The sequence below is a fragment of the Phacochoerus africanus genome, chromosome 9 (genome assembly GCF_016906955.1).
Source record: "Phacochoerus africanus isolate WHEZ1 chromosome 9, ROS_Pafr_v1, whole genome shotgun sequence".
NCBI classification, from domain to species: Eukaryota; Metazoa; Chordata; class Mammalia; order Artiodactyla; family Suidae; genus Phacochoerus; species Phacochoerus africanus.
In genome coordinates this window covers 54428513-54455485 of record NC_062552.1, presented here as the reverse complement: position 1 = coordinate 54455485, position 26973 = coordinate 54428513, and the positions used below count along the sequence as shown (strand labels likewise).

General features: G+C 40.9%; 1 protein-coding gene across 1 annotated transcript in view; it reads right to left on the bottom strand.

The window, feature by feature from the left end:
• BLM (BLM RecQ like helicase) overlaps positions 1–24950 on the bottom strand; it is a 99950-nt gene extending 75000 nt beyond the window's left edge. The window contains 2 exon segments of the mRNA XM_047796395.1: positions 23267–23402; positions 24873–24950. Of these exon segments, the coding sequence (XP_047652351.1) occupies positions 23267–23280 (14 nt within the window). The 5' untranslated portion in view covers positions 23281–23402; positions 24873–24950.
• Between the last annotated feature and the right edge of the window lie 2023 nt (positions 24951–26973).

The window sequence follows — 26973 nt, the reverse complement described above, 5'->3', positions numbered from 1 at the left end:
ACAATAGCCGAGACATGGCAACAACCTAAATGTTCATTGACAGAAGAACGGTTTAAGAAGATGTGGTACATGTACACAATGGAATACTACTTAGCCATAAAGAAGAGCAAAATAATGCCATTTGCAGTAACATGGATAGAACTAAAGACTCTCACACTATGTGAAGTCAGAAAGAGAAGGACAAATAACATATGATATCACTCATATGTGGAATCTAAAATGTCGCACAAAAGAACCTGTCTACGAAACAGAAACAGATTCACAGACACAAAGAACAGACTTGCGGCTGCTGAGGTGGAGGCAGTGGGACAGACCAGGAGTCTGGGGTTAGCAGACGCAAACTAGTACATTTGAGGCATATAAGCAATGAGATCCTACTGCACAGCACAGGGAACGATATCCAATTTTTTTTTTTTTTTTGTCTTTTTAGCTATTTCTTGGGCCGCTCCTGCAGCATATGGAGGTTCCCAGGCTAGGGGTCGAATCGGAGCTGTAGCCACCGGCCTACACCAGAGCCTCAGCAACGCGGGATCCGAGCCGAGTCTGCAACCTACACCACAGCTCACGGCAACGCCGGATCCTTAACCCACTGAGCAAGGGCAGGGACCGAACCCGCAACCTCATGGTTCCTAGTCGGATTCGTTAACCACAGAGCCACGACGGGAACTCCCAGTTATCATTTTTATTGATTCTCAAACTGTTTCATGTTTGACTAGCTGGAGCCTTTTCAAGTTGAGTCTTCAGTTCTTTCACACAAACTTAGTAGTCTTTGAGAGCTTCCTTACTATCTGGAATGAAAAGATACCCCAGACTTATCTTGTGCATTTTTTTTTGCCCCAGACTCAGCATCAGCCGTTTTCCCAAAGAGCCTTGATTTTTTAAAAAAATTAAAAAAAAATTTTTTATGGAAGTTCTCAGGTCAGGAACTGAATCCAAGCCACAGGTGCTACCTACACTGTAGCTGTAGCAACACCAGATCCTTTAACCCACTGCACCAGGCCAGAGATCAAACCCAGGCCTCTGCAGAGACCAGAGCTACTACAGTCGGTTTCTAAACCCACTGCATCACAGTCAGAACTCCAAGTTTTGATTTTTTTTAAAGTGGAGAATATTTTAAGACCACAGTCCCTGCATGTCCAAAGGCACCTCCACACTTTGCATCCAGTTTAAAAGCACCGACCATTCACTGGTATGCTCTGTCCAAGGTCCTGTCGAATATGGAAGTTTTTCACAGGATAAATGATAGAGTGAAGTCACACTTCAGTTCTCTCAGAATTTCAACCTCAACCAATTAGATGGCTGACATGGAGGCAGAGGCACATAGTCTTAAGACACAAAGCAGGACAAACTGGCCTATGGTATCATTACTTAACATTTTCTCACATTCCTTCTAAGTTTTTGTTGTTCCTATCACATCCTTATACAAATTTTTTATATTTTATTTATTTTGGAGTCAAAACTAGTCATGATATTCTAATAGAGATCTGTAACATTATCAAACCATTAGCATGGTTTGATATGTATATTTAGCCATCTCAATATTACATATGTTTGATTAAGTATTTCATAACTGTAGTGATACATTACAGACTCACAGTTAGCATGTAGTCAACCTTAACCCTGGAGACCCTTTCCTACTTTGAAGCTACACTGCTCTTTGGTTTAGTTTTCAGAGTGGTATCCTCTAGTCATAGTCCAAAACATGGTAGCAAATACACAGTTTTCTTACTCAATATCCTTCAATGGGAATGCTTTAAGAAGTTGGTGAGTACTGAGAAGCAAAAAATATCAATAAAATTGTCTGACCCAAGACATTGTTCATCAACAGGAGAGATCACTGATATAAAATTAAAGAAGGCGTTCCCATCGTGGCATAGTGGTTAACAAATCCGACTAGGAACAATGAGGTTGTGGGTTCAATGCCTGGCCTCGCTCAGTGGGTTAAGGATCTGGCGTTGCCATGATTTGTGGTGTAGGTTGCAGACAAGGGTCGGATCCCATGTTGCTGTGGCTGTGGCATAGACTGGCAGCTACAGTTCCGATTGGACCCCTAGCCCGGGAACCTCTATATGCCGTGGGTACAGCCCTAGAAAAGACCAAAAAAAAAAAAAAAAAGGAGAGCTCGAGAAATAAATGGAAAATAAACAGAGACTAATGAAAGGTTTCACAATACAAAAAGAGGAAGAAGGAAGAACAAAGCAATGAGAATCCAGAAAACCTCAAAGAATAAACCTCTGAATTAGACTTAACACAAAAATCACAAGTATAATTTAGAAACTTTATTAAAATTTTCTTTCACATGCATAGAGTTATCATGCCACTTGCAAAATAATATAAATAAGTAAAAAGCTGAATGAACACTGTAAAAATTTATTGAACGAAACAAATTAGAAAGCCATATCCGCATAAAGAAAGAACAAATAAATCAGTGAAAAGAAGTTATGAGAGAATGATAATAATCCAGGGCTGGAATATAAAAAGTATATCCAGCAAATGAGACATCTTAAAACAGTAAAGAAACCAAATGCAAAGAATAAATGCTTAAAGGAGTCCTATGTCAACAGTGTCTTGAACAAATAACAAGAATTTAGGCTGGAAACTGAGAAGACCTTTATTTGCCAACCAGATTATGACACTAAGAAGTAGTATTATGAAACCGAACTAAAAGGAAATACTTAAAAGAAAAATCCTACAAGTGGCTAAGCAAGAAAAATGTCACACTTAAACAGTAATAAACAGAATTACCTCTGACTACTTCTCTGATCTTAAGCATATGTCTTGATACTTTTACCTAAGTATATAACGGTATAAACATTCAAATCAAGGTACATTTCTATGGAGTTCCCATTGTGGCTCAGCAGTAAACGAACCCGACTAGCATCCATGAGGACTCGGGTTCGATCCCTTGCCTCGCTCAGTGGGTTAAGGATCCATCATTGCCGTGAGCTGTGGTGTAGGTTGCAGATGCAGCTCGGATCTGCATTGCTGTGGCTCTGGCGTAGGCTGGAGGCTATAGCTTCAATTCAATCCCTAGCCTGGGAACCTCCATATGGTGCAGGTGTGTGGCCCTAAAAAGACCAAAAAGATAACTAAATTTAAAAAAAGCTGCATTTCTAGCACTTCAATATACTTTCTCAATTAATACACTCCAGATGTAACCACTATCTGACTTTACCACTGTAAATTAGTTTTGTCTATTCTTGAACTTTTTTTCTAATGGCTGCACCTACAGCATATGGAAGATCCTGGGCCAGGGACTTAATCTGAGCCGCAGCTGCATCCTAGGCCACCAGATATGGCAATGCTGGATCCTTTAACCCACTGTGCCAGGCCAGAGGAATCAAACCGGCACTTTTCACAACAACCCAAGCTGCTGCAGTCAGTTCTTAACCCACTGCACCACAGCAGGAACTCCTATTCTTGAACTTTTTGATTCATATATATGGAATCACATAGTATGTATTACCAATGCATATTTGAAATGGCATCTGTCAAACTCAAGACTTTTTTTTTTTTTGCTTTTAGAGCTGTACCTGTGGCATATGGAAGTTCCCAGAGTAAGGGTAGGGGTTGAATTGGAGCTGCAGCTACCGGCCTATGCCACAGCCACAGCAACACCAGGTCAGAGCCAAGTCTGTGACCTGCACCACAGCACACAGGCGCACTGGATCCTTAACTCACTGAGTGAGGCCAGGGATCAAACCCGCATCCTCATGGATCCTAGTTGGGTTCGTTACTGCTGAGCCACAATGGGAATTCTCAAGTAATTTCTAATAGATACATTAAAACATAATATTTGAAAGTACCTTAAAAATCAAGACCCAATACAACATCTTATATTTTTACAGTGGGGGGATTCCATTAAAAATAGGGGCAACAATGAGACTGTTATCCTTATTTTCTCTCTAATGTTGGACACTCTTGCCTGTGCAAAAATATTCAAAAAGGGAAATACTTAGAAGAGATGAGAATATCATTACACGTAGACAATTTGATTATATACCTACACAATCCCAAGAAGATCAGTCATAACAACAGATAATTAAAACTTCAGTAAAGTGGGTAAATAAAAGATAAATATAAATCCACAAAAGTCAAGTGCATTCCCATATAGTAGTAATAACTAACTAGAAAATACAATTTTTAAAAAGCATTGAATAACGAGAGCAATGAAATATATTAAATGACTACCAATCAACCTAACAAAAGCCATACATCTTCATGATATAAAAAAAAATGACCAAATATTACTGGGGGAAATAAAGATATGGATAGAGAAATAGTTCATGTTCTTAAATGAAAGGTTCAAATATCACAAAGATAATGGTTCTTTATAAACTAATGTGAATTTAACAAAATTCCAATTAAAACACCAAAAGGATATTTCACAACACCCAACAAAAACACTTCTACAATTCATTTGACAATAGACGCAAAAATTCTCAACAAAATTTTAGCTAACTGAATCCAACAACATGTAAAAAAGATCATACACCACAACCAAGTGAGATTCATCCCGGGTTCACAAGGATGGTTCAACATATGCAAATCAATCAACCTCGTACACCACATCAACAAAAGAAAAGTCAAAAACTATGAGATCATCTCAATAGATGCAGAGAAAAGCATTTGAAAAAGTCCAACATCCATTCATGATAAACACTCTTACAAAAGTGGGTATAGAGGGAACATACCTTAACATAATAAAAGCCATTTACGACAAACACACAGCAAATATAATACTCAATGGAGAAAAGCTGAAAGCCACCCCACTAAAATCTGGAACAAAACAAGGATGCCCACTCTCACAACTTTCATTCAATAGTATTGGAAGTCCTAGCCACAGCAATCAGACAAACAAAAGAAATAAAAGATATTCAAAATGGAAAAGAAGAGGTAAAACTGTCGCTGTATGCAGATGACATGATAATATATATAGAAAACTCTAAGGACTCAACCCAAAAAACTACTCGAACTGATCAACATATTCAGCAAAGTAGCAGGATATAAGATTAAAATTCAGAAGTCAGTCTCATTTCTGTATGCAAACAATGAAATACTAAAAAAGGAACACAAAAGGAGTTCCTGTGGTGGCTCAGTGGTTAACGAATCCGACTAGGAACCATGAGGTTGCGGGTTCGATCCCTGGCCTTGCTCAGTGGGTTAAGGATCCGGCATTGCAGTGAGCTGTGGTGTAGGTCGCAGACACGGCTTGGATCCCGAGTTGCTGTGGCTCTGGCGTAGGCCGGCGGGCTACAGCTTGGATTCGACCTCTAGCCTGGGAACCTCCATATGCCGCAGGAGCGGCCCAAGAAAAACGGCAAAAGACAATTAAAAAAAAAAAAAGGAACACAAAAATACATTATCTTTAAAATTGCACCCCAAAAAATCAAATACCTTGGAATAAATCTGACCAGGGAGGTGAAAGACTTATATGCTGAGAACTATAAAACATTAATCAAAGAAATTAAAGAAGACATAAAGAAATAGAAAGAGATTCCATGTTCATGGATTGGAAAAATTACTATTGTAAAAATGGCCATACTACCCAAAGCAATCTACAGATTCAATGCAATCCCTATCAAATTACCCATGACATTTTTCATAGAACTAGAACAAACAATCCAAAAATTTATATGGAACCACAAAAGACCCAGAATTTCCAAAGCAATCCTGAGGAACAAAAACCAAGCAGGAGGCATAATTCTCCCAGACTTCAGGCAATATTACAGAGCCACAATAATCAAGACAGTGTGGTACTGGTACCAAAACAGACATACAGACCAATGGAACAGAATAGAGAGCCCGGAAATAAACCCAGTCGCCTATGGTCCATTAATCTTCAACAAAGGAGGCAAGACTATAAAATGGGAAAAAGATAGTCTTCTCAGCAAGTGGTGCTGGGAAAACTGGACAGCCACATGTAAATTGATGAAACTGGAACACACTCTCACACCATTCACAAAAATAAACTCAAAATGGCTGAAAGACTTAAATGTAAAACAAGACACCATCAAACTCCTAGAAGAGAACAGGCAAAACATTCTCTGACATCAACCTTACAAATGTTTTCTCAGGTCAGTCTCCCAAAGCAACAGAAATAAAAGCAAAAATAAACCAATGGGACCTAATCAAACTGACAAGCTTTTGCAAAGCAAAGGAAACCATAAAAACAAACAAAAGAGGAGTTCCCATCGTGGCGCAGTGGTTAACGAATCCGACTAGGAACCATGAGGTTGCGGGTTCGGTCCCTGCCCTTGATCAGTGGGTTAACGATCCGGCATTGCCGTGAGCTGTGGTGTAGGTTGCAGACGCGGCTCGGATCCCGTGTTGCTGTGGCTCTGGGGTAGGCCGGTGGCTACAGCTCCGATTCGACCCCTAGCCTGGGAACCTCCATATGCCGTGGGAGCGGCCCCAAAGAAATAGCAAAAAGACAAAAACAACAACAACAACAATAAAAAAACAAACAAAAAGACAATTTACAGAATGGGAGAAAATAGTTTCAAATGATGCAATTGACAAGGGCTAATCTCTAAAATATATAAACAACTTATACAACTCAAGAGCAAAAAAGCCAACGACCCAATGGAAAAATGGGCAGAAGACCTGAATAGACATTTCTCCAAGGAAGATATACAGATGGCCAACAAGCACATGAAAAAATGCTCAACATCACTGATTATTAGAGAAATGCAAATCAAAACAACCATGTAGTACCACCTCACACCAGTCAGAATGGCCATCATTAAGTACATAAATAACATGCTGGAGAGGGTGTGGAGAAGAGGAAAACCTCCTGCATTGTTGGTGGGAATGTAAATTAGTACAACCACTATGGAGAACAGATGGAGGTACCTCAGAAAACTAATATAGAACTACCATATGACCCAGCAATCCCACTCTTAGGCATATATTCAGACAAAACTTTCCTTGCAAAATACGCATGCACCCTCATGTTCACTGAAGCACTATTCACAATAGCCAAGACATGCAAACAACCTAAATGTCCATCAACAGATGACTAGATTAAGAAGATGTGGTATAGGAGTTCCCGTTGTGGCGCAACAGAACAGATTCGACTAGGAACCATGAGGTTGTGGGTTCAATCCTTGGCCTCACTCAGTGAGTTGAGGATCCAGTGTTGCCATAAGCTTTGGTGTAGGTCACAGACGCGGCTCAGATCTGGTGCGGATGTGGCATAGGTCAGCAGCTACAGCTCCAATTAGACCCCCAGCCTGAGAACTTCCATATGCCGTGGGTGTGGCCCTCAAAAGAGAGACAAAAAAAAAAAAAAAAAAAAGATGTGGCGCACGCACACACACACACGCACACACACACAGGAATACTACTCAGCCATAAAAAAGAACAAAATAATGCCATTTGCAGCAACATGGATGGAACTAGAGACTCTCATACTGAGTGAAGTAAGTCAGAAAGAGAAAGACAAATACCATATGATATCACTTATATCTGGAATCTAATATACGGCACAAATGAACCTTTCCACAGAAAAGAAACTCACGGACATGGAGAACAGACTTGTGGTTGCTGAGGGGGAGAGGGTGGGATGGATTGGGAATTTGGGGTTAATAGATGCAAACTACTGCCTTTGGAATGGATAAGCAATGAGATCCTGCTGTGCAGCACTGGGAGCTATATCTAGCCACTTATAATGGAGCATGATAATGTGAGAAAAAATAATGTATACATATATGTGTGACTGGACCACCTTGCTGTACAATAGAAAATTAACAGAACACTGTAAACCAGCTATAATGGAAAAAATAAAAATCATTATAAGATTAAAAAAAAATAAAAAAATTCACTTGACAAAAGCACGAGACAAGCGTATTAAATAGCAATGGGGTGGAAACTAGCATTAGAAATATTATAATCATATTAAATGTAACAGTAATTTAAATGGCATGGTACTCATCTTTAAAAAAGAAAAACCTAGCTCCAAAATATAATGTTTAATATGTAATGAGAGACACATAACAAACTAGGGAAAATAATCAATATTTAACAAATGTTATTGGAATAATCAGTAAGCAATATATTTTAGATCAGGAGTTGGGAAAACTATGAGTCATAGGCCAAATCTGGCCTGCAGCCCGTTTTTGAAATAAAAGTTTTACTGAAATACAACCATGCCCATTTGCTCACAGACTTCCGATGGCTGCTTTAAGCACCCAGTAGGTAATTACAACAGAGAATGTCTAGTCTGCAAAGCCTGAAATATTTGCTATCTAGCCCTTTACAGAAAAGCCTTGTTGACAATTGCTCTAGATTATTGCTGAATAAAGTAAGAAATTATTAAATATCCTAAGTCTCTTACAGGAAGTTAAATGAAAACACAAGCCCCCAAATCACCTCAACACAATTATTATTATTATATTATTTTTTGTCTTTTTGTCTTTTAGGGCCGCACCCATGGCATACGCAGGTTCCCAGGCTAGGGGTCTAATGGGAGCTGTAGCCGCCGGCCTATGCCAGAGCCACAGAACGCCAGATCCTAGCTGAATCTGTGATCTACACCACAGCTCACAGCCATGCCAGATCCTTAACCCACTGAGCAAGGCTGGGGTCGAACACACAACCTCACGATTCCAAGTCAGATTTGTTTCTGCTGCACCACAACGGGAATGCCCATCAATACTTTTATTATTATTATTATTATTATTATTATTATTATTGCTTTTCAGGGCCAAACCCACAGCATATGGAGGTTTTCCAGGCTAGGGGTCGAATCAGAGCTGTAGCTGCTGGCCTATGCCACGGCCACAGCCACACCAGATCCTTAACCCACTGATCAAGGCCAGGGATCGAACCTGCATCCTCATGGTTTGCTAGTCAGATTCACTTCTGCTGAGCCACGAAAGAAACTGCTCAACACAATTTTTATTACCTACATAATCAAAAAAAAAAAAATTCAGGTTATGAATTTAGATTAAAGTAGTTCTAACTCCAAGACACCTGGCAGAAGCAAATGCAAAAATGTCTCTGGAGGATTATCCCTGATCTTAGGCCTTAAATAGTTTCCACAACAAGACAATGGAGCAAGCACAGACAAAAATAGCCAAGCACACAAGGAAACTAGGTACCAGGAATGAGAACTAGTTGTAACAGAAACAGTCAAACAGTATCAGACATCAGAGTATACGGCAATTAAACTTATATTTACAAAAATAAGGAAAAGCTTGGAAATACCTGCAGTAAACAGAAACTATAAATTTGACCTTGCCAACCAAACTGCTGGGATGAAAGATACAATAACCAAAATTCAGAATTCAGCAGGTGGATTTACCAGTAGACTATGGACTATACACAGCTAAAGAGATAACTAGCAAACAGGGGACAATCACAAGTAAGTGTCCAGGATCTGTCTCCAAGGATTTCTCACATTCCTACACAGGCCAAGCCTTCTGAGCAAAGGACATGTTAAGCAGCAAACGGTCTCGGCACCTAGAGATACTGTATTCCTTTGGAAAGACCTGGAGTTACCCCTCCAGAGATGTCTCACAGTAGTTAAGAGGAAACCCTTTCTTTCTCTCCCTGGAGACCTTGCCCTACATTCAGCATTATAAACCTCAAGGCCTCTTCCCCTCTCACCTACATTTGAAAGTAGAAAGTAATCTCTTTGGAAAGAAGTGCAGATGTGCCAGTTCTCAGAGTCTCTGAATTTGGGGGGTCCTTCCCCATGACGCACTCAATTGTATGCACATGTATCATCTAGCCCTCATCACATCACCTTGTGGGAGTCAGAGTACAGGGAGTGGGTGCGAGATATTCCTGTGATAAATCAACCGTATTTCTGACCAGGGGTTTTGCGTCCTGGCAGTACATGTGTAAGTGTGTGTGTGTTTGTATAAATATCTGTAAGAAGCTAACTTGTCAGATTAGAAGCAGGGTAAATTTTAAGAGCCTTCGTAGTTTCTGATTTAATAGATGTATACACAGAAAAAAGAAAACACATGGAAAATATGAGAAGTTAAAAGACATGGAAGATAAGTAAGAAAGTTTGACATAAATCTAGCTTAGGAATCTAGTTACAGAAAAAGAGGAGAACTTGGGATAGAATATTTGAAATGGTAACAGCTGGGAAGTTTCCAGAATGAAAGAGACACGAATCCTCAGATTCAAGAATATATTACTGATAAATGCTACAATAATGATGAAACTTGGAATATTATAGAGAAAAAAGCCAGTCACAAAGAACCACATATAGGGTCACTCTATTTATATGGAATGTCCAGGATAAGCAAACCTATAGAGAGCAGGATTAATGACTGACTGGGGCAAGGGCTGCTGGTTAGATTGAGGGGTGATGGCTAGGGGTATGAAGTTTCTCTGGGCTGATGAAGTTATTCCAAAGTGAATGTGGGGGGTCCCTACTGTGGCCCAGTGGGTTAATGATCCAGCTTGTCTCTGTAGCAGCACTGGTTTCATCCCCCACCTGGTGAGGTGGGTTAAGGATCTCATGTTGCCACAGTGGTGGCAAAGGTTGAAGTTTTGCCACCAAAGGACTCGGATTTGATCCTTGGCCTGGAACTTCTATCAATAGAGATTCTTAATTTATTCAGTGGGTTGTAATCCATTACTGTCATTATTTACATTGATGCTCAAATTGTTTCTTTCTTTTGTTAAGGGCTGCACCCATGGCATATGGAAGTTCCCAAGCCAGGAACTGAATCCAAGCTGCAACTCTGGATCCTTTAGCTCACTCCACTGGCCAGGATCAAACTTATGCCTCCATCACAACCAGAGCCACTGAAGTTGGATTTTTTTTTTTCTTTTATGGCTGCTCCTGTGGCATATGGAAATTCCCAGGCTAGAGGTGGAATCAGAGTTACAGCTGCCGACCTACACCATAGCCATAGCAATGCCAGATCCTCAACCAATCAAGCAAGGCCAGGATCAAACCCACATCCTCATGATACTAGTTGGATTTGTTACTGCTGAGCCCCAAAAGGAGCTCCAGGATATTTTATTTTTAAGGTTGATTAATATGAGCCTTTTTTTTTTTTTTTTTTTTTTTTGCTTTTTAGGGCCACATCCATGGCATATGGAGGTTCCCAGGCTAGGAGGCTAATCGGAGCTACTACAGCTGCCAGCCTACACCACAGCCACAGCAACACTAGATCCAAGCCGCGTCTGCGACCTACACCACAGCTCACGGCAACACCAGATCCTTAACCCACGGAGCAAGGCCAGGGATCAAACCCGCAACCTCATGGTTCCTAGTCAGATTCATTTCCGCTGCGCCACGATGGGAACTCCTGAGCCATTTTTATGAATGTAAAATGCACACCTGAGAAGATATATTATTACTGGACTAATCCTGCTACCTTTCCATAGGTTTTATTATTTTATTTTATTTTATTTTATTTTATTTTGGTCTTTTCTATGGCTACACCCACAGTATATGGAGGTTCCCAGGCTAGGGGTCTAATTGGAGCACCAGAGCCACAGCAACACCAGATCCAAGCCACATCTGCGACCTACACCACAGCTCACAGCAATGCCAGATCCTTAACCAACTGTGCTAGGCCAGGGATTGAACCCACAACCTCATGATTCCTAGTCAGATTCATTAATCACTGAGCCACGACAGGAGCTCCTAATTTTTCAAGTAAAAAAAAAAATGAGGGAAAGAGAGATAGATCTAGAAAATCCTCATGTTTGGAAATAAAGAAATACACTTCTTTTAAAAACCATAGATCAAATAAGATTACAGAGTGGGCATTAGAATATATTTCTGAACTGAACAATAATGAGTCTACATATAAAAAACTTGTGAAGTGCAACCAAAGAAATAATTACAGGAGTTCCCGTTGTGACGCAGCAGAAAGAAACCTGACTAGTACCCATGAAGATGTGTGGGTTTGATCCTTGGCCTTGCTCAGTGGGTTGGGGATCAGGCATTGATTGCCATGAGCTGTGCTGTACATCACATATAAAGCTTGGACCCTGTGTTGCTGTGGCCGTGGTGTAGGCTGGCAGCTGTAGTTCTGAATCAACCCCTAGCCTGGGAACTTCCACATGCTGCAAGTGCAGCCTTAAAAAGCAAAAAAAAAAAAAAAAAAGAAGTAATTACAGGGAAATATACAGCCTTAATTATGAGAAAAGACAGATGAAAATGAATGAACAGAAAGTATCTCTCTCATATCTTTTTCACGTGGAAATGAAAACAAAATAAGCTCAAAGAGAACAGAAAAAAGGAAATTATAAAGAGCTAAAATGATACACATATAATAGACTCAATAAACCAAGTTTGTTCTGTGAAAAGACATAAAAAACAAGAGAAAGGATACAAATAAGTCAATATCAGGACTAAAGGAAGAAAATTAACTACATATAATAGAGACGTTAAAATACAGTAATAGGTTGTTACAAACAACTGTGTTAATAAAATTTAAAAGTTAGACAAAAGGGGCAAATTTCTTTACGAAGTTACTTATCAAAACTCACATAAAAAGAAATAGAAAACCTAACAGCCTTATAGCCAGTTTAAAAAAAAAAATCTGTGGTTAAAAATCTACCTATAAAGATAGCATCAACAGTAGAGAGCTGGTTAATTCTTCTGAGCAATTATGACAGTATCCCAGTTTTTAAATTTAAAATTTATTTAAAATTCCAATTTTATGAATGATTCCAAAGTACAGAAAGACCCAACCTCCCAACTCACTCTATGACGCTAGCATAATTTTGGTACAAATTCTGCAAAGGCAGTGAAAAACTATAGGCCAATTCTTATACATAAATGTAGCTACAAAAAAATCCCAAACAATATGTTACCAAACCAAATCCAGCCATGTATAAAATATACTATGTCCAAGTTGTATTGTCTCAGGAATCATGATTGGTAACCTTTTAAAAATCAATTAATATAGTTTGATAAATTATTAAAGCAGAAAAATCATGATTTTTCTCAAGAGCTGCAGAATAATAAAATCAACTATGCATTCACAATGAAATACAATCATGATGAAAACTCTTATCAAATAAGCAATAATAGGGAACTTCCCTAATCCTACAAAGGCGATACATAATTTAAAAATTAACAAACCTCCAGTAAGATGAAATTTAGAAAGCTTTCATTTCATTTCATTTTTTGCTTTCTAGTAAAGGGCTGCACCTGTGGCATATGGAAGTTCCCAGGCTAGGGGTCGAATCATTGCTACAGGGGCCGGCCTACACCACAGCTCACAGCACACTAGATCCTTAACCTGCTGAGCGAGGCCAGGGATCAAACCCGTGTCCTCATGGATACTAGTCGGGCTCGTTACTGCTGGGCCACAATAGAAACTTCCAGAAAGCTTATCATTTTAGATCAGGAGCAGTACAAGGATGCCTACCCTCCTTACTTCCATATGATATGCCCTGGAAGCTTAAGCCAGAGCAGGAAGGCAAGAACAGTACATAAAAGGTACAAGAACAGGAAAGAAGCAAGAACATTAACATTAACAAGTGATACAATTTGTATACAGAACAACTAAAAGTATCTTCAGATTAATGGAGGGAGGAAAGCCTCAAGAGGCCGTGAAGGGCAAAGGAAGCAGATTCTTTCCCAGAGCTTCCAGAAAGGCACGCAGCCTTACCAATACCTTGAATTTACCCCAGTGAGACTCATTCAACTTTGCAGCTATAGAACTGTAAGATAATAAATCTGTGCTGTTTTCAGCCACTGAATTTGTGGTAATCTGCTACAGCAGAAAACTAGTGCAGTGAGTTTAGGGAGACTGCTGGATATGAGATCAATACACAAAAATTAATTCTACAGAACGAAATAATGCCATTTGCAGCAACATGGATGGAACTAGAGATTCTCATACTGAGTGAAGTAAGTCAGAAAGAGAGAGACAGACAACATATGATATCACTTGTATCTGGAATCTAATATAAGGCACAAGTGAACCTTCTTCCCACAGAAAAGAACATCAGAGACTTGGAGAATAGATTTGTGGTTGCCGAGGGGGAGGGGGAGGGAGTGGGGTAATTTGGGAGCTTGGGATTGATACAAACTATTGCCTTTGGAATGGATGAGCAATGAGATCCTGCTGTGTAGCCCTGGGAACTATGTCTAGTCACTTATGATGAGGAGCAGGATAATGTGAGAAAATAGAATGTGTACATGTATGTGTAACTGGGTCACCATGCTGGACAGTAGAAAAAAAACTGTATTGGGGAAATAACTATTAAAAAATAATAACAAAAATTAATTATATTTTTATATACCAGCAATATTTAGAAAATAAAATTTCAGAAAACTTACCACTCACAACGGCATACAAATTTAAATATTAAAAATAATAAATCTACCAAACTATCTCCATGACTATTCAAAAAATTATAAATAATTAAAAGAAATTAAGGAAAAGACAAATATGTGAACCATAGTCATGACTGAAAGACAGTATTATCAAGACGCCAATTCTCCCCAAATTGATCTATAACTTCAGGCAACTCCAATCCAAATTTTATTTTTCCCCCCTGGAAGAACTTAATAACTGAGTGTAAAATTTATATGGAGATGCAAAATTCTAAAAATAGTCAATATACTACTAAAGAACTACAAGATGAGAAAACTTGCTCCGACAGACATAAAAGGACTTAACTAAAAATCTTTAAAAGCAATGAGATATTGATGTAAGGACAGGCAAACAGACCAGTGGAACAAGCAAGCCAATGTACAGACACTTAATTTATGACAAAAGTGGCACTAGAGAGCACTAGGGAAGGAGTCTTTTTAGTAAATGGTGCTGCGATATTAGATATCTACATGGGAAGAAATTAAATTTAAACCCTACTTCACTCCATGCACATTAATCACTTTCAAGTGAACTGCAGATCTACATGTAAAGGGCAAAACAATAAATTTTCTGGAAAATACTACAGAAGAATAATTTCCTAACTTCCGAGAGATTTCTCAGGAGTTCCCATTATGGCTCAGCGGGTTAGGAACCTGAGTACTGTCCATGAGGATGTAGGTTCCTCCCTGGCCTCATTCAGTGGGTTAAGGATTTAGCATTGCTGCAAGCTGTGGCACAGGCCTACAGCTGAAGCCCAGATTTGACCCCTAGCCTGGAAACTTCCATATGCCACAAGTACAGCCCTAAATAGCAAAAAAAAAAAAAAAAAAAAGATTGCTCAAACAAGAAACAAAAAGGACTAACAAGAAAAAGATTAGAAGAGTTCCCATAGCAGTGCAGGGGTTAACGAATCCAACTAGGAACTATGAGGTTGCGGTTCGATCCCTGCCCTTGCTCAATGGGTTAAGGATCCAGTGTTGCCGTGAGCTGTGGTGTAGGCTGCAGACGCAGTTTGGATCCCGAGTTGCTGTGGCTCTGGCATAAGCCGGTGGCTATAGCTCCAATTCGACCCCTAGCCTGGGAACCTCCATATGCCTTGGGAGTGGCCTAAGAAACGGCAAAAAGACAAAAAAAAAAAAAAAGACAAAAAAGATTAGAAAATTGAATTACATTTTAATTAAGACTCTTTTGTGTGCCAACTAGCTTAAAATAGCACTAAGACTTGAGACACCTGAATATAAAGGAAAGCAAGGTACTGATTAGCACAAAAGTCAGGATAATAGTTATCTTTGGGGTAGAGGATGAGACAGCAGCAGACAAGAGGCTTCTAAGGGTTTTAGCAATGTTCTATTTCTTACCTGGGACATAGGTGTTTGCTTTGATAAATGTCATTAAGCTGCTGTTTCTGCCATCCCTAGAGACCACTCCCTCATGTTCAGTGATGAACAACTTCCAGGACTTGGCATACAGTCCTACTGACAGCTAAGTTTTATTACAGCAACAGACAGTAAGGACACCTCGCCAGATCAGCAAGGAGAAAAGACGAATCAGTCTGCAAGAACCCATGTGTCGGCTTCCTTTGCTCTCTGCCTCCCAGGACAGCACATTCTCTCTCGAGGAAAGTGCAGCTACGTGTGTGCCGTATTTCTGCCCTAGGAAACTCACTACAGATACACTGTCTAGGGTTTTTTATCCAGGGCTGGTGGTATAGGAACTCTTTAACACCAAAATTCCAGATTCTCAGAATGAAAGCCAAGTGTTAGTGCCCCAGGTGGGCAAAACAATCTTATCAGCTTATGAAAGGTTTCAAAAGCCAAGTTCCCAGACACCTGCCAAGGGCCAATTTTGTAAGCAGGTCTTTCTAAAGATAAGTCTCAGGCCTCCTATGTTAACTCATTCCTGCACAGCTTATATAGATTTTCCCTGCACATTTCTGTATGAAATATGTTATTTCACAATGTGTTTTAAAACAGCTGACTACAATTATATTAAATCCATTTTAAAAGCCACAGAGTAGAGGATATCTGCAATACATACATATATATATATATATATATATATATATAACAAATTAACTATTATGTGGAATATAAAAAAATAACTCTTACAAATAAGAAAACAACAGCTCCATAGAAAAGACAGAAAACTTGAAGAGGCTCTTCAAACAAACAAACAAGGTGCTCAACTTCACTAAAAATCCAGGATATTAAAACCTAAGAAAAAAAAATATATCCATCAGACAAAAAATCAAAAACACAACACCAAATATTAGAAAAGGTGTGAAGCAATGGCTAGCCTAATACACTGGTAGGACTGCAACTACTTCTGAAAACAACATGGCACTATATCAGAAAGCGAAATGCACATACTCTGACCCAACAGCCCTACATTTACTTAAATACAAATGTAGGAACATGTGCACCAGGACATATGTATTAAGAACACACACAGGAGTTCCCTTTGTGGCTCAGCGGTTAATGAACCTGACTAGGATCCATGAGGATGCAGGTTCGATCCCTGGCCTCACTCAGTGGGTTAAGGATCCGGCATTGCGGTGGGCTGTGGTGTAGGTTGCAGATGCGGCTCGGATCCTGCGTTGCTGCAACTGTGGTGTAGGCTGGCAGCTGTAGCTTGATTCGACCCTAGCCTGGGAACTTGCGTACTCCATAGGTGTGACCCCAAAAAGTGGAGGAAAAAAAAAAAGGAACACACACAGCAACGTTAATAGCTGAAAACTGAAACCAACCCTAATGCCACCAGTAGTAGGATGAATAGGAGTTCCCAAGTGGCACAGCACATAAGGATCCAGTGTTGTCACTGCGGTGGCTGGGGTTGCTGCTGCAGTGCAGGTTCGATCCCTGGCCCGGGAACTTCCACATGCCACAGGCATGGCCAAAAAAAAGGATAGATAAATGTGGCACAATCACATAGAATATTTTATGGAAATAAAATAAATTTTTATTAAGAATTAAAAAATTATTTATTTATTTATTTTTTTTTTGGGGGTCTTTGTGCCTTTTCTCAGGCCGCTTCCTGCGGCATATGGAGGTTCCCAGGTTAGGGGTCTAATCGGAGCTGTAGTCGTCGGCCTTCATTACAGCCACAGCAACGCGGGATCCTTAACCCACTGAGCAAGGCCAGGGATGGAACCTGCAACCTCATGGTTCCTAGTCGGATTCATTAACCACTGCGCCACGACAGGAACTCCTAAAATTATTTAATATTAAAAAAAAAAAAAAAAACAACAAAAAACCAAAAAAGGGAGTTCCCTTCGTGGCTCAGTGGTTAACGAATCCGACTAGGAACCATGAGGTTGAGGGTTCGGTCCCTGCCCTTGCTCAGTGGGTTAACGATCCGGCGTTGCCGTGAGCTGTGGTGTAGGTTGCAGACTCGGCTCGGATCCCGCGTTGCTGTGGCTCTGGCGTAGGCCGGTGGCTACAGCTCCGATTCAACCCCTAGCCTGGGAACCTCCATATGCCTTGGGAGCGGCCCTAGAAAAGACAAAAAGACAAAACAACAAACAAACAAACAAAAAAACCCCAAAAAAACACCTATTATCTACAATATGGACAATCTCACAAATATAATGTTGAATTAAATATGACAAAAGAGGATACACAGACTACCATCCCTTTAAAGAGTTCAAAACCAGGCAAAACTGGTGCACATACAGGGTAAATTAAGAAGACAAAACCATTATCACAAAAACAACCAAAATCAAAACCAAAAACAGGAGAGGAGTTCGAATTGGGGCACAGAGGAAATGAATCTGTCTAGGATCCATGAGATTGCAGGTTTGAACCACGGCCTCGCTCAGTGGGTTAAGGATCTGGCATTGTCATGAGCTGTGGTGTAGGTTGCAGACACGGCTCGGATCCCACGTTGCTGTGGTTGTGGTATAGGCCGGAACCTGTAGCTCCCATTTGACCCCTAACCTGGGAATGTCCATATGCCATGGATGCAGCCATAAAAGCACAACAAAACAAACAAAAACCAAAACAAAAAACCAGGAGAATAACTATGTCTAGTGTAGGGAGGAGGTTATGATGAGGGAAGCACATGTCTAGGGTATTAATAATGTTGTATTTCTTAATTTGGATAACAGTTATATATAATTATATAAATTTATAATTATTCTTTACATTTATATAATTTCAAAAGTATAATTAAACTCATAATTTTTCTTTATTCTTTTCTTTTTTATTTGGCTGGACTTGTGGCATGTGGAAGTTCTGCGCCAGGGGGTTGAACCCGCACTACAGCTGTGGCTTGCACCACAGCTGCAGCAACACTGGACCCTTAACCTGCTGAGCCACAAGGGAACCCCTATAATTATTCTTAAAATTATATATACACATTATGTACTTTTAAAATGTACCTACTTTCACACACACAGAATGTTTTAAAGAGAAAATTAACAAAAAATAGCAAAGGATTGGGGGGTGGGGGGATGCACTGAGGGTTTGGGATGGAAATGCTATAAAATTTGGTTGTGATGACTGTTGTTCACCTATAAATGTAATAAAATTCATTAATTAAGAAAACAAAAAATGGAGTTCCCGTTGTGGCACAGTGGTTAACGAATCCGACTAGAAACCATGAAGTTGCAGGTTCGATCCCTGGCCTTGCTCAGTGGGTTAAAGACCCGGCGTTGCCATGAGCTGTGGTGTAGGTTGCAATTGAGGCTCGGATCCTGCCTTGCTGTGGCTCTGGCACAGGCCAGTGGCTACAGCTCCAATTAGAACCCTAGCCTGGGGACCTCCATATGCCGCGGGAGCGGCCCAAGAAATAGCAAAAAGACAAAAAAAAAAACACCCCAAAAATCCCCAAAGGATTAATATTAATAACACATAAAGTTCCTATGAACATATGATCAGGGAGTATAAACACACAGTTCACCAAAATATACACACACAAAATAATCTTATGGAAAAATGTTCAACTTTTCTAATAATTAATAGCATGAATCAACATTTCACACCTGTTAAACCAAGAAGAAAAGTGAAATACTGTGATAATTTACAAGATAAATGACAACCATGAAGACTGAGAAACTACAAGGGTTACTTTAAAATTGAAAAAAATCCACTAAATTATGAGCACATTAGAGTTACAGCTATCTAAGAAATCTGTATGGCCAAAATTTGGAAAATTTTACATTTAAATTTCATGAAAAAATAAAAATGGGTGAAGTGTTTCCAAGACTGGATTATGACTGCAATTTTTTTCTTGACACTGAGAATATGTTTCATTAAGAGAGAGGACTTTTGGAGCTCCTGTCGTGGTCCAGCAGTTACCAAATCTGACTAGTATCCATGAGGACACAGGTTCGACCCCTGGCCTTGCTCAGTGGATTGAGGGTCCAGCATTGCCATGAGCTGTGGTGTAGGTTGAAGACCTGGCTCGGATCCCTAGTTGGTGTGGTGTAGACCACCAGCTGCAGCTCTGATTTGATCCCTAGCCTGGGAACATCCATATGCCTCGGGTGTGGCCTTAAAAGGAAAAAAAAAGAGAGAGAAAGGACTTTTTAGGAGTTCCCTTGTGGCTCAGCGGGTTAAGAACCTGACTAGTTTCCATGAGGATGTGAGTTCAATCCCTAGCCTTGCTCAGTGAGGATCAGGCATTGCTGCAAGTTGCAGTATATGTCACAAATGTGGCTCAGCCACAGGTGTTGCTGTGGCTTTGGCACAGGCCTGAAGTTGTGGCTCTGATGTGACCCCTAGTCTGGGAACTTCCACATGCTGTGGGTGCTGCTGTAAAAAAAAAAAGAAAGAAAGAAAGAAAGAAAAACAACAACAATAGAGGACTTTTCAGATAAAGTAAATTCAAAAGTTCCTTACTATGCTAGAGAAAAAAGTCCCCATGTCCTAACTCCAAGAACTTCCTCTAGGTGATTTCGACTTGTATTTTCCACTCTATGCTAGAGATCACAGGAGGTACCTGAGAACACAGATGAGCAAGACCTAATTACTCCCCTCAGTGAGCTTCTAGACCAGCATGATATAATAGACATGTCAATAAATAATTACATGAAATGGGGTAGGTCTTATGGCTTCCCAGATGAAGGTAAAACTCAGGAAAATCATAGAGCAGCTTTTCAAAGATCACTGAACTGGACCTTGAAGCACAACTGGAACATTCCAGACAGGGTGAAGGTTGTAAAAGGTAGAATAGCAGGTGGTTAAGTCCTCATGTATCCTGCTAAAGGCGATGGAGACCCACAGAGGCTTTTGGCATTTAGCTCCCCAAAATATCCTGCAATTACCTTGGACCTCTTTGTTCTGTCCTTTCTTCCCTTAAAAGGAACACAGAGATCATAATCCAAAGCAGTCTACAGATTTAACACACTTCTTATCAAAATATCCACATTTTTCACATAATTAGAACAAATAATTTTAAAATTCATACGGAACCAAAAGACCTTGAATTGCCAAAGCAACCTTGAGGAAAAAACCAAGGCTCTTTCAGGCTTCAGACTATACTACAAAGCTACAGTAATCAAAACAGCATGATATTGGCACAAAAACACACACAGAGATCAACGAAACAGAGTAGAGAGCTCAGAAATAAAACCACACACCTATGGTCAATTAACCTATAACAAAGGAGGCAAGAACATACATACGATGGAGAAAAGACAGTCTCTTCACCAAGTGGTGCTGGGTAGACAAAAAACCCAGTAAAAAAATGGGCAGAAGACCTGAATAGACATTTTTTCCAAAGGAGATATACAAGCACATGAAAAGATGCTCAACGCTGTTAATTATCACAGAAATGCAAATCAAAACAACAGTAAGATATCACCTCACATCTACTAGAATGGCTGTCATCAAAAAGCCTACAAATAACATTTTGGAGAGGAAGTGGAGAAAAGGGAACTCTGTACACCATTGACAGGATACAGCCACTATGGAAAACAATATGGAGGTTCCTCAAAAAATAAAAACAGGAGTTCCCTTGTGATGCAGTGGGTTAAGGATCTAGTGTTGTCACTGCAGCAGCTTGGGGTTGCTGCTATGATGCAGGTTTGATTCCTGGCTCAGGAATGTCCATGTGCTGTGGGAATAGTCAGGAAAAAAACCCAAAACCTAAAAACAGAACTACCATATGATAGCAATTCCATTCCTGGATACACATCCAGAAAAAATGAAAACACCAACTTAAAAAGATACATGAACCCTAATGTTCATAAGCAGCACTATTTACAATAGCTAAGACATGGAAGCAACCCAAGTGCCCACCGACAGGTGAATGGATAAAAAAGAAGTGGTGTATGTATACAAAGGAATATGACTCAGCCATAAAAAAGAATGAAAGCCATTTGATGTAACATGGGTGAACATAGAGAATACTATGCTTAGTGAAATAAATCAAAGACAAATACTGTACGATATCACCTATGATGTGAAATCTAAAAAATAACACAAACAAATGCATGTGCATACAGTAAAAGACTCAGAGATATAGATAACAAACTATTGGAGGAAGGTTATCAAAGGGGAGAAACAAATTAGGGGTATGGTATTAACAAACTATGTATAAACTAGATAAGTAACAAGGATATATATATTTTTAAATTTATTTTATTGAGGTATGGTTGATTTACAATGCTGTTAGTTTCTGATATACAGCAAAAGTGAAATATATATATATATATATATATATATACATATATTTCTTTTCTATATTTTCCCAGTATGGCTTATTACAGGATATAGTTGAATACAGTTCCTTGTGCTACACAGTAGTTCCTTGTTGTGTATCTATCCTACACATAATAGTTTGCATCTGCCAATCCTAAATTCCCAGTCTATCCCTCTCCCACCCCGCTCCCCGGGGCAACCACAATTCTCTATGTCTGTGAGTCTGTTTCTGTTTCGTAGATAAATTTATTTGCGTCACATTTTAAACTCCACTTAAAGTGATATCATATGGATTTTTGTCTCTTTCTGACTTTGAACAGCGCATTATAGTCATCATCTTGAAATAACTTTTAATGGAGTATAATCTGCAAAAATGCTGAATCACTATGCTATACATCTGAAACACAATATTGCAAATCAACTATACTTCAATAGAATGTAATGTTACATTTAAAATAAATTATAAAAAATAAATATGTATATTTACTATTATTATATTTAAGATGTTCATATTTAATTGTATATTATATTCTTTTTAACTTTAAATATATCAAACATTTAGAAAGAACATGAAATAGATACCCAGGTACCCACTAATCAAATTTAAGAAGTTAAACTCCATCCCACTTCTTTTTTAAAAGCTTAAGAGATTTCAGATATATTTAAAATCTTACTCCCCTTATTTCCTTCCCTTCCATCTCTCCTCATGGACAGTAACAGTGACTACCTAAAGTGGATGTGTCTAATTCCCCTGTGCATTGTTCTTTTACAACACTAGATTATGGTGTCTGCCCAATTTTTAAGCTCTGGGTTTCTTCATTGGTAAAATAAAGGCTACCACTCCTGGTTACTGGGAGGTATAAGGTGATTATCACAGGGACTGACACTGCAAAGAACTCAAGGAGTTCCCCATCGTGGCTCAGTGGAAACGAATCTAATATCCATGAGGATGCGGGTTCAATCCCTGGCCTTGCTCAGTGGGTTTTAAAGATCCAGTGTTGCCCTGAGCTGTGCTGTAGGTCACAGAGGAGGCTCAGATCCCACGTTGCTGTGGCAGAGGCCAGCCGTTACAGCTCCAAAATGACCCCTAGCCTGGGAACCTCTATATGCCGCGGGTGTGGGCCTAAACAAAACAGAACAAAACAAAACAAAAAGGACTCAAGATCCAGAAATTTCATTTCCTCCTACTAGACTATAAGCTCCGTTCTCACAGCAGCCTGGCTAACTAAATGTTGGTTCAATTTAATTCCATTTACTATTCTTCACACAGAATACCCTGCCTCTCCCCGTCTCCAATTTCTGGTTTCTCACCCAGTCTCCCTCATTACTGCCTCTTAATCTTGACAGAGGCACAGGAGTGTTATTTATCCACGCTGGTAGCACCAGGAGCTGTCAGGCACCTTGCTCCATCTCAGGCTCCATTTAGGCGTTCAAAGTTCCAAGTAACCTAAGGGCACATAAGGTGTACAGGAGAAATCACATCGTGTAAGATGTTTTGGAGTCAGGCAGTACTTAGTTCAAATCTTATCTCTAGCATTTAACCATCAGATGCTGCTTCTTCTTTTTTTTTTTTTGTCTTTTTTGGTTATTTCTTGGGCAGCTCCCGAGGCATATGGAGGTTCCCAGGCTAGGGGTCCAATAGGAGCTGTAGCCACCGGCCTACGCCAGAGCCACAGCAACGCGGGATCCGAGCCGAGTCTGCAACCTACACCACAGCTCACGGCAACGCCGGATCGTTAACCCACTGAGCAAGGCCAGGGATGGAACCTGCAACCCCATGGTTCCTAGTCGGATTCGTTAACCACTGCGCCACGACGGGAACTCAACCATCAGATGCTTCTTTGGGATAGAGTCTCCATGCCTAAAATGAGAACAATCGTCCGCTTCTCTGGATGGTGGTAACAGAACCATTATTATGCATATACCAAGTACTCTTTGAAGCACTTACTACAAGTATTAAGTCGTTCGATACTAACAAAAACTCCAGAATGAAGAATAGGTCATTTCTCTCAAATGACAGAAGGAAACCAAGGCACTTTAAGTAACAGTTGAATCGTCACTGAGCTAGTTAGTACTCGAAAGAGCCAGGACTCGAACCCAGGCAACCTGATACAGCCCGAGTCCTTAACCATTTCCCTTTGCTGGGGTATTGTTAAACTACAATTGTTAAGATACAGGGGTGCCAGAGTTCCCGTCGTGGCACAGCTGAAACGAATCTGACTAGGAACCATGAGGTCGCGGGTTCGATCCCTAGCCTCGTTCAGTGGGTTAAGGATCTGGCGTTGCCATGAGCTGTGGTGTAGGTAGTAGAGGCGGCTTGGATCTGGTGTTGCTGGGGCAGTGGCGTAGGCCGGCGGCCACAGCTCCGATTAGACCCCTAGCCTGGGAATCTCCGTAGGCCGCGGGTGCCGCCCTAAAAAGACAGAAAAGACACACACACACAAAGATAAAGGGGGTGCCATGAACGTGGCACATAGGAGACACTCAAAATACCATAGCCTGGCCCATGACTGTGGAAGGCTCTTGAAAAAATAGAAGAGTTTTAGTTTTCTCTCGAGAGGTAAACGGGGATAGTGCCAGAGATCAGGGTAGTGACTGCACTGGGCCTGGCATCAGGGGAGGCACTGGAATACATAAACGAGAACATAAGGGGTGCTAGGCCGGCTCTGCCACAACGCCCTGGGACACCCTGGTAAAGCTCTCCGCCGCCCGCGAGCCTCTGTTTCCCCCTCTAAGAACCCACGTGCGTCTGTGCTTTCCTCACAGGCTGCTCCCGGGAAAAGTGGACTCAGCAGGCCTAGCCGGACCGGGTCGGGCAACTGGAGGAACCAGCGAGGGCTTCTTCTCCACCCCCGGGCCAGGTGGCCGAAAATGGGACTGGGCCAGGCGAACCTGCAAAGTGCGGGACCACACTCACCTCTCCCACAAGGTCGGAGCGGGCGGAACCAGGATCCAAACTCCCCGCGCCGCCGCAGCCCCAGCGCAGCGCGCCAGCTCACTTCGCGCCTGAGGTCGGCAGATTCCGATTGGTTGCGTCCTGAAGAAGCCGACCAATACCGTCGCCCCGTGGCACCTGTCCCCGCCCCGCTTGGGCTGCTGGGGCGGAGAGAGACACGTATTTCCAAAGTCCAATCAGAGCCGGGAACGCGAGGTCAGGTGACCGCGGTTAAACTCCCTGGCTTCCAGGGCTGGGGAGGGAGGGGGGCGGTTCTTTGTTTTTCAGTGTGTCCCACAGTGTTGGTAAAGGCTGAAAATGAAACAGGTGCCTTGGACCAGACTTTGGAGGGATTGAAAACCCCAGAGTTTAAGGAGAGCCTGAGATTTGCCACTTCCCACGGGACAGGACAAGGTTTTGGCCAGCTCTCTTTGATTCTGGGGCTTTGGCTGTCTCCTCTCCAACTGCATAGTAACGCTGGCCTCTGCCCTGTCTATGCTCTGGAAATTGATGATGTCGAAAGGGGTGTCAAGCAGATGACTCCAGGGACACGTGCAGTACCTGGGTGACAACCCACACTGAGGTTCCTGCTGATTGTTCTCACAGGGTACTGTGGTCCTTGTGATAACAGATCTTACTTTTCTTCCTATTTTGTGTGTGAAAACTGCCATTTTAAAAATGTTACACAGTTCCCCTCGTGGCTCGGTGGTTAACAAATCCAACTAGGAACCATGAGGTTGCCAGTTCGATGCCTGGCCTCGCTCAGTGGGTTAAGGATCGCAAGATGCCCTGAGCTGTGGTGTAGGTCGCAGACATGGCTCAGATCCCCCATTGCTGTGACTGTGGCTGTGGCTGGCAGCTGTAGCTCCGAATGCACCCTTAGCCTGGGAATGTCCATGTGCCCCAGGTGCGGCCCTAGAAAAAGACCAAAAAAAAAAAATTGAAATGAATAAAAATGTTACAAAAGGAAAACTAAATGATGCAGCCAAACAAAGCACATCATTGTTAGGTTACTCTCTATAGGAAAAAGCAAAAGCAGTGTAAGTTAAGCAGACTTTTAATAGCAAAATGGCCAAATAGGAAGCAGGATAGGGACAAAGAACAAGATGTAAATCATTTTCCGCTAACATTTAGAATCAAAGGGACCCTCCCTCAGAAGTCAATGAGGGGTGACAGTCAGCTGAAATTGCCTTGACCACACAGTGCCTGAATTCTTTTACTTTTTTCTTCTTCACTGTCCTTCAATTTTGTGGCCTTGTTTAGTGCCAGGCATTCTACTACACCCTGGAGTGTTCATGGAACACAGAGTCTTTTAGATAGCTTTTGAAAAGGCAGACACTTGTGCACTTTATCATGACAACACAAGCAGTAATAATGCTGACTCCTGTTATGGAGGCACCTAAGAGGGCAGATTTGCAGGGTTAAGCAAGGTTTTCAGAGGGCAACCTGACATCTGAGAGATAAATAACACGTGTGACTTGAAGGCAAAGGCCATGAGACTGGAAAGACAACCCGAGGTACTTTTCAGAAGCTGTCAAGAAAAGAGGAATAGAGGAAAATGACACAATGAGAGGAAACAGACACCAGACCTCAGTTTGGTTTTCACTCTGAAGGCAAATGGCAATTGTTAAAAGGATGAGTGGGACAGATTAGTATTTGTGTACTAATCTTAAGTAAAATCACTGGTTTTATATATGCTTTTACATATATATCTCCATCACCCAAATCAAGATCTGTACCATTTCCAGCACCCCATAAGATTCCCTTGGGGAGCTTCCTTTGTGGCGTCTGTCTCTGCCCCCAGAGGTAACCTAGGATCAGTGGGATCATACAGCATATATTCCTTTTTGTCTTTTTTTTTTTTTGCTGAATATAATATCTGTGAGCTTCATCTATGTTTGTGTACCAGTAGTTCCTCCTCTTTTCTTACTGTGTAATGTAGAGAAAAACTGAAAAACTTAGTGAAGTTCTAAAAACCATTACAGAGTATCCAGTAAAAAACGAGGTGTTGTCTAGAACACCTTTATGGGATATCTGATTCTATAAGGGCTCCATACCTTTCATTGTCTTTGAGATAAGGAAC